This window comes from Oncorhynchus mykiss, chromosome 25, assembly GCF_013265735.2.
Source record: "Oncorhynchus mykiss isolate Arlee chromosome 25, USDA_OmykA_1.1, whole genome shotgun sequence".
Classification (NCBI taxonomy): Eukaryota; Metazoa; Chordata; class Actinopteri; order Salmoniformes; family Salmonidae; genus Oncorhynchus; species Oncorhynchus mykiss.
The window spans coordinates 8,516,185-8,529,488 of NC_048589.1; the positions used below are offsets into that span (position 1 = coordinate 8,516,185).

The following is a 13,304-nucleotide window of genomic DNA, read 5'->3' on the forward strand; positions in this document are numbered from 1 at the left end:
TCTCTGCCAATTGCTCAGTTTGGCTGGGCATTCAGCTGTAGGAAGAGTCTTGGTGGTTCCAAACTTCTTCCATTTAAGAATGATGGAGGACACTGTGTTCTTGGGAACCTTCAATGCTACAGAAATGTTTTGGTACCCTTCCCCAGATCTGTGCCTCAACACAATCTTGTCTCGGAACTCTACGGACAATTCCTTCAACCCCATGGCTTGGTTTTTGCTCTGACATGCACTGTCAACTGTGTGACCTTATATAGACAGTTGTGTGCCTTTCCAAATCATGTCCAAACAATTGAATTTACGACAGGTGGACTCCATTCAAGTTGTAGAAACATCTCAAGGATGATCAATGGAAACAGGATGCACCTTAGCTTAATTTTGAGTCTCATAGCAAAGAGTCTGAAGGCTTATGTAAATAAGGTATATCTGGCTTTTATTTTTAAAAACTGTTTTCGCTTTGTCATGATGGGGTATTGTGTGTAGATTGATGAGGGGGTAAACTAGGTAAACTATTCTACTATGCGGTTGTCTGATTTTGGTTTAACAACATTACATGGCAAAAATAGTGGCACTGAAAAGTTACATCCTAAACGCTATAGTACAGGCTTTGAATGACTTTGCCAGCAGCTACAGTATGTTACACACCGCTGTCTGAGTTGAGCGCTGCTGTTGTGAGCATTATAGAGGACAGACTATTTCATTCCCATCCTCTGAACATCGGCGTGTCATCAACAATCATGCATGAAAGTTCAGTGCACACAGTATAACAGAAAAAATAAAATATTTGAGAATACAGTTATTTGGGAATACATTTCGTAGAACAGATATGCTTCTGTCTTTATTAGGCTATGCCATCTCCAAACCGGATCTACACTGATCTCTCGTAAATCCATGACAGAGAACTTTAACCCCTCGCTAGAGCTTTCTGGGCTGCATTGTTAGCTCCTCACTCATGCTGAGTTAGCACAATTCAATAATGCAACAATGCATGTAGAAATGATCTGTTCTCCTAGCAGTCGCCAATAAAACAAGTCCTAAATGGTAGGGATTGTTTGTCACCTGTAGCCCGTGAAATCAGCTAAACAAGCTCAATAACTCAATGAATGCACACACTCCTATTGAATAATATCCATTCACCTGTATTGTGAATAGACCTAGGCTACATCTTGATTTACCCAGTTAACCAATAGAGATGTATCTTTCAAATAAATTATTACCATTGTTGTTTTGTAGTTAGTGGTAAAAACAAAGTCAAATTGATTGTATGATTATATAATTGATTAATTAATGCATACATGGCTTCCTAAAAAAAGAAATACTAAACCTGGTATCAAAGTCAAAATTCTGGAGTCGTGACAACACTAGCGAGCAACCTCTGCACCCCCAGACTTCACTCTCACTCACCTCTTTCAGGATGCGCTCGTTGAAGAACTGCTGCAGCTTCTCGTTGCAGTAGTTGATGCAGAACTGCTCAAAGCTGTTGTGTTCAAAATACTCTGAGGGGTGTGAGAAGCAATATGAAAGTGAAAATGATCTGCCACGTCTGAAGTGGGAATGAATAATGCTCATCTTCAGGCAGTTACTGGTGCTGAATATATCAAATTCTGTTAGTAAAGTTTTTAGGACGTGACGAGGAAAAGAGTTTATGTGAGGACATGAAGGAAACGAACACCTACAAGATAAATTAACGGAAATATGGCTAGATAGACTGACAGGCAGACAGAGAAACAAACGTACAGAGAAACAGACAAACTGTGAGACAAACTCACTGCTCTAGGCCGACTTACCGAAGCCGGCGATATCCAGCACCCCGATGAAGTTGGAGGAGGTTTTGAAGGGGAAACACTGATTGACCCTCCTGACCACGTGATCGAAGAGGCAGCTGTACACGGCCTTGGCCATTGCGTCCCGGGCGTTGTTCGCCTGTTCCACCCTCAAAGGCACCCTGGGGGGAAAGAACTAAGTGAGAGGCCGAAACTGGGCTACTCTTTAATAAAAAATTTAAAAAATACCTTTTAATTAATACAGTCATTTCTCATTTCAGGTTTATGTGCAAAGGAAGTTTGAGTTGTTTCTTAAAGAGTACGTTTTTACAGGATGGTATTGCTTTGCTAAAACAAGTAGGTAAGGAGGTCGAAAGACAAGCCATTAGAAGTGACTGTACTCCCTGAACCCTGGCTGACTAATTCCTCTAGCACTCTCCAACACCATTTGGCTTCAATTATTCAAAGGGGTTGATGATTATGAACAAAGTGGAGTTCTTCTGAAGTGAGCAAGTTCAGCTATGGTGTAGCACTCTGTCCTGCACTCAGTCTCAGTATTCCAGTCCACAGTGAGTTCACTGTGCCAATACTAGATATGTACATTTATTTACTTATTTTTAACTGTTAGTTTTGCCTAAATCTATTTTGTTGTGTAAGATTAAGGTTTATTTTAGTTTCAAATATCAATTTTTGTGCAGGACGGAGTGGACTGGAATACTCGTCAAAATTCAAACATTCCAAAAGTATTTTGCTCTCTGTTTTTTTCTGGACAGGCATCGAGCTGAAGCAGCAGGTTCAGAGCAAACCTTTTACCCTTTGTAGTTACTGTAGGTGCCATTACTGCCCACTTTCCCCACCCCATATTCTCATCTATAATCTATTCATGTTCAGTCTCATGTTTTACTATCACCTGAAACAATGTATTTATGCGATCTCTGACGAGAGACAGGCTCTCCTCCATCTTGCATTACAAATACTACACTTGATTGTTCAGTAGCGGGGCAAGACTCCGTGAAGATGACGTACGGCATAATTAAATAAGCCACAATGTAAATGGGGCATTAGACTTTAAAAGTATAAAAGTGCAGCAGCAGGTAGGTTAATGCTGCATTCAGACAAGGGAAGCAAAAACCGTCATATCAGTCGGCATAGCGGGACAAGAAAGCAAGAAAGATGGTGATGGCAAAAGTAAGCCAGCACGACGGTATTCTGCCAGCCTCAACGTCATTTACCGTCGTGCTCTCACCGTCTACCTCATACCATCTAAACGCAGCATTAGAGGTAGTCTTACTTGATAACTGTTCCTTTGGCGCCCCCTGCTGTGGTGAGCATGACCCTGGTGGTGAGGCTGACTCTCAGGTCCTCCTGGTCTAGGCCCAGCAAGTCAGCACAGTAGGCCAGCTTCTGACTAGACTGGTTCATCAGGATGCAGCCGCCTGGAAACACACACACACACACACACACACACACACACACACACACACACACACACACACACACACACACACACACACACACACACACACACACACACACACACACACACACACACACACACACACACACACGCACACACACGCGCACGCACCACGCGCACACCCAAACAAATTATTGGTGCGCACAAAAAGAAAATGGAGCAGCGTCCATTATGCCTCCTCAATTGGATTTTGGATGGATTTTAGTACTTTCTTTCTCCTGCCAAATGCTTGAATACAGCCACACTGGGAATCCACGCCACACATTCTGCAGAAGAAGTACCGTCTTTGTCGCAGACAGTGAAGTAGTAACGTACTTTTGAAGGGCAGAGACAGACAGATGGTCTGAGAGGGAAATTAACTGTCAACATGTAACCATTTCAACAGAGAGTGAGCACCGTGCGACGTTCCAGGTAATATCTGCTCTCGAGGCAGCAATCTATTTTTTATTTAGTTCACCTTTATTTAACCAGGTAGGCAAGTTGAGAACAAGTTCTCATTTACAATTGCGACCTGGCCAAGATAAAGCAAAGCAGTTCGACACATACAACAACACAGAGTTACACATGGAGTAAAACAAACATACAGTCAATAATACAGTAGAAAAGTAAGTCTATATAGAATGTGAGCAAATGAGGTGAGATAAGGGAGGTAAAGGCAAAAAAAAAGAGGCCATGGTGGCAAAGCAAACACAATATAGCAAGTAAAACACTGGAAGGGTAGATTTGCAGTGGAAGAATGTGCAAAGTAGAGATAGAAATAATGGGGTGCAAAGGAGATAAATAAATAAATAGGGTAGGGGGAGAGGTAGTTGTTTGGGCTAAATTATAGATGGGCTATGTACAGGTGCAGTAATCTGAAGAACTGGTTTTGGGGTGATTACATCATCCATCTCAAGATAAGCTTGAATCATCAATTTTCTTATACGACAGATGTATTGCATCACTCTTGTGCAGCTGGTAGGCGAGTGGATTCAGAGCATGTCCTTTTCAATGGGTGTACTTCAAAAGTGGGACAGTGAGACCCGACAGAGAATAATGTGTCAGCCAGGGGTGGGGGGTAGACCTCCTGCCACATTATAGAAGGGATTCAATGCCGTCAGAACAATAAAAGGACCAATAAGCCCCATTGAGCGTATGCAGATGAGTGCTTGCACACACACACACACACACACACGTATCTGCGTAAGTATGTGTACATTCTAATACTCCAGAGAGCTACACTAAGAGAGATATGTTAGGTATGTAACTTGATTTACCCGATGTACTCCCGGTTTCCTCAAAGTCAATGTTACCCAGGTGCAGCACCCCGGCCACAACCCTGAACAGGTCCAGCTTCTCCGTGTCGTCCAGGCCAATCTTCTTCATGGCCCCGCACATCCTGTTGAAGTCTCCCTGGTCGTCCAACAGAGGGTCCTTCAGGGCGCCCAGCTTCACATGCTGGAGGACGGAGAGACAGGAGAGTCAGGATACTACACCTAGGCCCGTATTCACAGAGAGTCTCAAAGTAAGAGTGCTGAACTAGGATCAGTTTCGCCTTTTAGATTATACTGAATACGATTATGGACAGGGTGACCTGATCCTAGATCAGCAATCTTTGTGAATACAGGCCCTGTGCTAGCTAAAGTCAAGAGTCTTTCCAGTGCTATTGTGTGACCCGACTAGGAAAGACTCCTGGCCTCCCTTGTAGGCTGTCATTTTTCATGTGAGAGCCATCACACACACACACACACACATCCTACCTTCCTACAGTATGAACAAGACTGCCGTGCTACAGTAGCCTTGACTGACCTAGCGTCAAATGCTACGTCTCACCCCTAATATCAGAAATTAGAAATCCACCACTGACAGATAAAAGCAGAAGCATAGATACGTACAGTGGATTTGTGGTTTCTGGTTTGAATGAAGGTTGGCAGACTTAAAAGCAGAGGCACACTAAAGCGAATGTCACAGTGTGATGTTGTTCCAACACTACTTCACTTCTGTGAGATTTTGATTGTTGGATTTCCCCCTGACCAGTCATAAGTATGTGTCTGTAACAGTATCTCCTTAGACGGATAATTCACCACACTGTGACATTCTGAGCCTGACAGAAGCTGGATAAAGACAAATCCCATGCACAATGATAAAGAAGCATGCTCTGCATAGCTCCTGTTTGCACTACAATCTCAAGCATGGAGTTTACATAGTGAGCAAAACAAAAGAGGGTCTTCTAAGGAAAGCATCATCACCTCATCATCCTGCATTACATAGACCCGGGGCAGGGCAAAGAGACGTGCAAGCTTTATTAGTTACACCGCAACTGTCATGAGATCATTGCTCTCTCAACACACTGCATGGAAGCTGTGAAAAGGTACATTTGGTTCATTTGTTAAAATAGTAAATACATTGGCCTGTTTAAATTTGTCTGAATGTAACAATTCACACATAGCCTACAACAGATTCGCCAGACTTTCACCTAAGCCAAAGCACTGGAAGTTATTTATTTTGAAAGACAATCCTTGATACAGTTTGGCATGAATACTTCCTATACCCTATATCTAAGGTTGGGCGATGTCAACTTTTGTCCTATTGTGATTATGTACTCATAAAACCTCATGATATATGATGGTATTGCTCCCTATTGGCCAAACCCAAAAAGTGTAATAATGTGAGTGTTTTTAAACTCTGTTAAAAACCACCGTAGGCCTATAGTGCGAAATTGCATGCTAACAACTGGGCGAATCATGACGAAAGATAATGTTGAAAGCCTGGGCAGAGGCTAAGTGCAAGCAAACCTTTTTTAATATTTCTTTCTGGTGAAGCTTCAGCATGGAAGAGGTTTGTGTGTGTCTGTCTGTGTCAATGTGGCACACACATGACGGCGCAAAGTGACAGTCAACTGATGAACGGGCTGTCTTGCCGCAGAAAGTTAGGCTATAAATCAAGGGCTAGATAGAAGAAAAGTCTAGACAGTCTTCAGAACTAGATAATAACGGCTTTATTTGCATCCTCCTATCTTAATATTGTTTGTTCAATCTCTCATAAAGATATGATTGAGAAGATGCCTAGGCCTATAGAATAAGACTTTCATTCTTGTTCTTTTTGAAAGTGCCAACAACTTCTTAGGATATTTGAATATTTGGGAAATATACTGTTATGAATATCTAGTACATAACTTTTAACTAGTCTTGAAGGGCAATTCCACCACTTTTTAACCTTATTTTCATCATATCCAGTACGATACCAGTGTCTACATACAGTACATTCAGAAAGTATTCAGACCCCTTGACTTTTCCCACATTATTCAAAAATTGATTAAATAATTTTTCCCCCTCATCAATCTAAACACAATTCCCCATAACGACTAAGCAAACATTTTTAAGCAAATGTATAAAATATTGGAAAACTGAAATACATTATTTACATAAGCCTTCAGACCCTTTGCTATGAGACTCGAAATTGAGCTCAGGTGCATCCTGTTTCCATTGATCATCCTTGAGATGTTTCTACAACATGATTGGAGTCCACCTGTGGTCAATTCAACTGATTGGACATGATTTGGAAAGGCACACACCTGTCTATATAAGGTCACACAGTTGACAGTGCATGTCAGAGCAAAAACCAAGCTGAGGTTGAGGGAATCGTCCGTAGAACTCCGAGACAGGATTGTGTTGAGGCACAGATCTGGGGAACGGTACCAAAACATTTCAGCAGCATTGAAGGTTCCCAAGAACACAGTGTCCTCCATCATCACCAAGACTCTTTCTAGAGCCCGGCCAAACTGAGCAATCGGGGGAGAAGGGCCTTGGTCAGAGAGGTGACCAAAAAACCCGATGGTAACTCTAAAAGAGCTCCATAGTTCCTCTGTGGAGATGGGAGAACCTTCCAGAGGGACTCCACCAATCAGGCATTTATGGTAGAGTGGCCAGATGAAAGCCACTCCTCGGTAAAAGGCACATGATAGCCCACTTGGTGTTTGCCAAAATGCACCTAAAGGACTCTCAGACCATGAGAAACAAGATTCTCTGGTCTGATGATTCCCTGAATGCCAAGCATTAAGTCTGGGGGAAACCTACCACCATCCCTACGGTGATGCTGTGGGGACGTTTTTGAGCGACAGGGACGGTGAGACTAGTCGATGACTAGTTCCCTAGTCATCGAGGGAAAGATGAATGGAGCAAATGTAGCTTGTTTTTGGTGACCGGTCCAGGAATAGCTGAAGAATTGCAACATATGCCTAGAACTAACACTGCAGATAGCAATACTGGGTGATTTGAAAAGCCATAGTCATTTTTTGCAAAAATGTTTATCTTCAATTTACAATCTGTAGAAGCTATGAGAATAGAAAGATTCAGTACTTTTGTGAAGCTCAGCTCAGTTAAAAAATATATGGCAAATAGAAATCCAAAATGGTTGGTTAAGAGATAGATGGGAGGGGTTGAATGGAGCTGAAGGGTGAGACTAATAACAAGGTAACCAATGTAAAACATACGGGGTCTGTAAAATGTATATACAGTGCCTTGCGAAAGTATTCGGCCCCCTTGAACTTTGCGACCTTTTGCCACATTTCAGGCTTCAAACATAAAGATATAAAACTGTATTTTTTTGTGAAGAATCAACAACAAGTGGGACACAATCATGAAGTGGAACGACATTTATTGGATATTTCAAACTTTTTTAACAAATCAAAAACTGAAAAATTGGGCGTGCAAAATTATTCAGCCCCCTTAAGTTAATGCTTTGTAGCGCCACCTTTTGCTGCGATTACAGCTGTAAGTCGCTTGGGGTATGTCTCTATCAGTTTTGCACATCGAGAGACTGACATTTTTTCCCATTTCTCCTTGCAAAACAGCTCGAGCTCAGTGAGGTTGGATGGAGAGCATTTGTGAACAGCAGTTTTCAGTTCTTTCCACAGATTCTCGATTGGATTCAGGTCTGGACTTTGACTTGGCCATTCTAACACCTGGATATGTTTATTTTTGAACCATTCCATTGTAGATTTTGCTTTATGTTTTGGATCATTGTCTTGTTGGAAGACAAATCTCCGTCCCAGTCTCAGGTCTTTTGCAGACTCCATCAGGTTTTCTTCCATAATGATCCTGTATTTGGCTCCATCCATCTTCCCATCAATTTTAACCATCTTCCCTGTCCCTGCTGAAGAAAAGCAGGCCCAAACCATGATGCTGCCACCACCATGTTTGACAGTGGGGATGGTGTGTTCAGCTGTGTTGCTTTTACGCCAAACATAACGTTTTGCATTGTTGCCAAAAAGTTCAATTTTGGTTTCATCTGACCAGAGCACCTTCTTCCACATGTTTGGTGTGTCTCCCAGGTGGCTTGTGGCACACTTTAAACAACACTTTTTATGGATATCTTTAAGAAATGGCTTTCTTCTTGCCACTCTTCCATAAAGGCCAGATTTGTGCAATATACGACTGATTGTTGTCCTATGGACAGAGTCTCCCACCTCAGCTGTAGATCTCTGCAGTTCATCCAGAGTGATCATGGGCCTCTTGGCTGCATCTCTGATCAGTCTTCTCCTTGTATGAGATGAAAGTTTAGAGGGACGGCCAGGTCTTGGTAGATTTGCAGTGGTCTGATACTCCTTCCATTTCAATATTATCGCTTGCACAGTGCTCCTTGGGATGTTTAAAGCTTGGGAAATCTTTTTGTATCCAAATCAGGCTTTAAACTTCTTCACAACAGTATCTCGGACCTGCCTGGTGTGTTCCTTGTTCTTCATGATGCTCTCTGCGCTTTTAACGGACCTCTGAGACTATCACAGTGCAGGTGCATTTATACGGAGACTTGATTACACACAGGTGGATTGTATTTGCTGTTTGCTGCACTGAAAGTAAAGGGGCTGAATAATTTTGCACGCCCAATTTTTCAGTTTTTGATTTGTTAAAAAAGTTTGAAATATCCAATAAATGTCGTTCCACTTCATGATTGTGTCCCACTTGTTGTTGATTCTTCACAAAAAAATACAGTTTTATATCTTTATGTTTGAAGCCTGAAATGTGGCAAAAGGTCGCAAAGTTCAAGGGGGCCGAACACTTTCGCAAGGCACTGTAGGTACAGAAGTTCTGTGAAATAGCACAGTTACAAATAGAAAACAAAAATCAGAAATAGAGGAAGAACTTAAAAATAAACAAAATATAACTATTGTAAAATAGATTGTGTCTGTAAAATGTGTATAAGATGTATAAAAAGAAGGTAGAAGCCTAAGTGTTATTGTTTATTAGTTTACTCCAATTGGTGGAAGTCCAAAGAGATCCTTGAAGAAAACCTGCTTCAGAGCTCTCAGTACCTCAGACTGGGGCAAATAGCTGAAATAGCTGGGCAGCGACACTCCCCATTCAACATTACAGAGCTTAAGAAGATCTGCAGAGAAGAATGGGAGAAACTCCCCAAATACAGGTGTGCAAAGCTTGTAGCGTCATACCCAAGAAGACAAGGCTGTAATCGCTGCCAAGGGTGCTTCAACAAAATACTAAGTAAAGGGTCTGAATACTTGTGTAAATATGATTTCTAAAAACCAGTTTTTGCTTTGTCATTATGGAGCATTGCGAGTAGATTTGAGGGTGAAAAACACCAATTTAAATAAATTTTAGAAGGCTGTAACGTAACAAAATGTGGAAAAAGTCAAGGGGTCTGAATACTTTCCAAATGCACTGTATGTGAAAATGGCGCATTTTTACAAAGAAAGTTATACCCGATTAATATTAAAAAAATTAAAAAAATTTAAAACAGTGATTTTGAAATACTATGAGATTAGCGGTGACGTGGGGATTAGCGGTGACCTCTCTCTGGCTAGAAACTTGTTGCAAGTTTTGAAAATCTGTGTTTTTCTTCCTTTAATCCTACCCTGTGATCACACAGAGAAGCATATTTCAGGAACTTTCTTCTTATCTTGTTAACCACGCTCCATTTTCATATATGTAGACACTGGTATGTTCTAATCATCTATAAGTGACACAATACATTTTAGATACTTTCGCAAGGAAGCCAAAAAAATACATATACATACATATCTTGAAGAAAACAGTCCTAATGTTGGAAAAACAGCCTTGTCACCCAGAGTCATTTGTTTATTTTGCAACCTATAGAACACAATATTTTACAAAAGTAGGTTTTAAAAAGGACCATAGATTTTAGTCTGCTTCAAGATAAAAACGAATTGCCAAGGAAAATCTGGTATCGTACAGACAACACTACTTTTGGGTTGATTTGGAAATGATGCCTCAAAAATACTAATATCGATACCATGACTAAATCCCGACCGATTTATTGGGTGACTGATGTTATCGGCCGATATTAGCCTTTTACGAATGTAGAATTCGGTGGCTACAGTCCTACAATCGACAAAAACATAGGACACATTTTCAATGTATTGGTATTTAACTATGTTGTTGTTTTCCAGCTGGCTAGCATGAGGCAGCTCAGTCTTCAGAGCCTAGGCACATTTTTTTGTTGCTGGAATCAGTGCAGTTTATCTTCCTTTTACTAGAGTAAACCAGTTTTTCCATTAAAAAAAATCTTGTCTTAGAGCCACCCGAGTGGTGCATCGGTCTAATGCACTGCATCTTAGTGCCAGAAGCGTAACTACAGACCTGGGTTCTATCCCAAGCTGTTACAGCTATCCCAAGCTGTTACAGCTGGCCGCAACAGGGAGACCCAGTGTTGTCCGGGTTAGGGGAGGGTTTGGCCCGGCCGGGATGTCCTTGTCCCATCGCGCACTAGCAACTCCTGTGGTGGGCCGGGCACATGCATGCTGACTTCGGTCGCCAGTTGTACGGTGTTTCCTCCGGCACATTGGTGCGGCTGGCTTCCGGGTAAAGTGAGCAGTGTGTCAATAAACAGTGCGGCTTGGCAGGGCCATGTTTCAGAGGACGCATAGCTCTCGACCTTCGCCTCTCCCAAGTCCGTACGGGAGTTGCAGCGATGGGACAAGACTGCAACTACCAATTGGATATCACGAAAAAGGAGTAAAAGTACAAATTAAAGAAAAATATAGGGCATATATATATATATATACACATATTAGTATATTAGTACCAGTCAAAGTTCCAGGGTTATTTATTTTCTACATTGAAGAGAGGTGGAAGACAATACGCTGAAAGGTACAGTACCTCAGGACTCTTGCGATTCTGCATGATCTGTTTGTCTGTGTCCTTGCTGGCAAAGTATCTCGTGCATCCTCGATTCAAATACTATGAGGGACAAAGGAGAGCATACACAAACAATTAGCATTCCAGAAATGACACATCTGTAGACACAACCTATAAGCCAGTATATTTATTATTATGTTGTAGGGTAACAATGCATGCAAGAATGGTGGCATTGTTTTTGTCATGTTCAAAGATGAACTATCTAATATCCAAACGTGGCTTCACAGTTCACTTCGCTTTAATTTCATTGTAAACTCAGTAAAAAAAGAAACGGCCCTTTTGTAGGACCCTGTCTTTCAAAGATAATTCATAAAAATCCAAATAGCTTGATAGATCTTCATTGTAAAGGGTTTAAACACTGTTTCCCAAGCGTGTTCAATGAACCATAAATAATTAATGAACATGCACCTGTGGAACGGTCGACACTAACAGCTTACAGACGGTAGGCAATTAAAGGTCACAGTTATGAAAACTTAGGACACTAAAAGAGGCCTTTCTACTGACTCTGGAAAACACCAAAAGAAAGATGCCCAGGGTCCCTGCTCATCTGCATGAACATGCCTTAGGCATGCTGCGAGGCGGCATGAGGACTGCAGATGTGGCCAGGGCAATAAATTGCAATGTCCGAACTGTGAGACGCCTAAGACAGCGCTACAGGGAGACAGGACGGACCACGTGTAACAACACCTGCACAGGATCGGTACATCCGAACAGCACACCTGCGGGACAGGTACAGGATGGCAACAACAACTGCCCAGGTTACATCAGGAATGCACAATCCCTCCATCAGTGCTCAGACTGTCCGCAATAGGCTGAGAGAGGCTGGACTGAGGGCTTGTAGGCCTGTTGTAAGGCATCACCGGCAACAACGTCGCCTATGGGCACAAACCCACCGTCGCAGGACCAGACAGGCCTGGAAACAAGGTGTCTTCACTAACGAGTTACAGTTTTTTCTCACCAGGGGTGATGGTCGGATTCACGTTTATCGTTGAAGGAATGAGCATTACACCGAGGCCTGTACCCTCGAGCGGGATCGATTTGGAGTTGGAGGGTCTGTCATGGTCTAGGGCGGTGTGTCACAGCATCATCGGACTGAGCTTCTTGTCATTGCAGGCAATCTCAACGCTGTGCGTTACAGGGAAGACATCCTCCTCCCTCATGTGGTACCCTTCCTGCAGGCTCATCCTGACATGACCCTCCAGCATGACAACGCCACCAGACATACTGCTTGTTCTGTGTGTGATTTCCTGCAAGACAGGAATGTCAGTGTTCTGCCATGGCCAGCGAAGAGCCCGGATCTCAATCCCATTGAGCACGTCTGGGATCTGCTGGATCAGAGGGTGAGGGCTAGGGCCATTCCCCCCAGAAATGTCAGTGAACTTGCAGGTGCCTTGGTGGAAGAGTGGGGTAACGTCTCACAGCAAAAACTGGCAACTCTGGTGCAGTCCATGAGGAGGAAATGCACTGCAGTACTTAATGCAGCTGGTGGCCACACCAGATACTGACTGTTACTTTTGATTTTGACCCCCCTTTGTTCAGGGATTCATTATTTCATTTCTGTTAGTCACATGTCTGTGGAACTTGTTCAGTATATGTCTCAGTTGTTCAATCTTGTTATGTTCATACAAATATTTACACGTTAAGTTTGCTGAAAATAAACACAGTTGACCGTGAGAGGACGTTTCTTCTTTTGCTGAGTTTAGTTTATTGCTTCTGTTGATGTGCTTGTCACTGTGTAGACCTGCTATAATCATACCGTGAAAAATACCCAAAAGAACAACTATAATTGGTGTTGTACCCCTGTAGCTCACTTGGTAGAACATGGTGCTATTTTACTCACATTAGGCTGCCAACCATGTCCAATCATCTCCCTGTGCATGTTTCAAAAGCCAGTCATGTATAACTTCTCATTATTTG

The 13,304-nt window shown here is 42.3% G+C and overlaps 1 protein-coding gene across 7 annotated transcripts in view; it reads right to left on the reverse strand.

Annotated features, from left to right (window-relative positions):
- LOC110505310 (unconventional myosin-VI) overlaps positions 1–13,304 on the reverse strand; it is a 98,926-nt gene that overhangs the window by 40,251 nt on the left and 45,371 nt on the right. For all 7 annotated transcript variants that reach the window (XR_005039460.1, XM_036962303.1, XM_036962305.1 and 4 more), the window contains exons 10-14: positions 11,349–11,429; positions 4,494–4,674; positions 3,052–3,196; positions 1,785–1,942; positions 1,402–1,493 (exon numbers count right to left, since the gene is read on the reverse strand). Coding sequence is in view for 6 of the 7 variants with exons in the window: in XM_036962303.1 (XP_036818198.1) it covers positions 1,402–1,493; positions 1,785–1,942; positions 3,052–3,196; positions 4,494–4,674; positions 11,349–11,429 (657 nt within the window). In the remaining variant the exon portion in view is untranslated. The remainder of the gene's footprint in view (positions 1–1,401; positions 1,494–1,784; positions 1,943–3,051; positions 3,197–4,493; positions 4,675–11,348; positions 11,430–13,304) is intronic.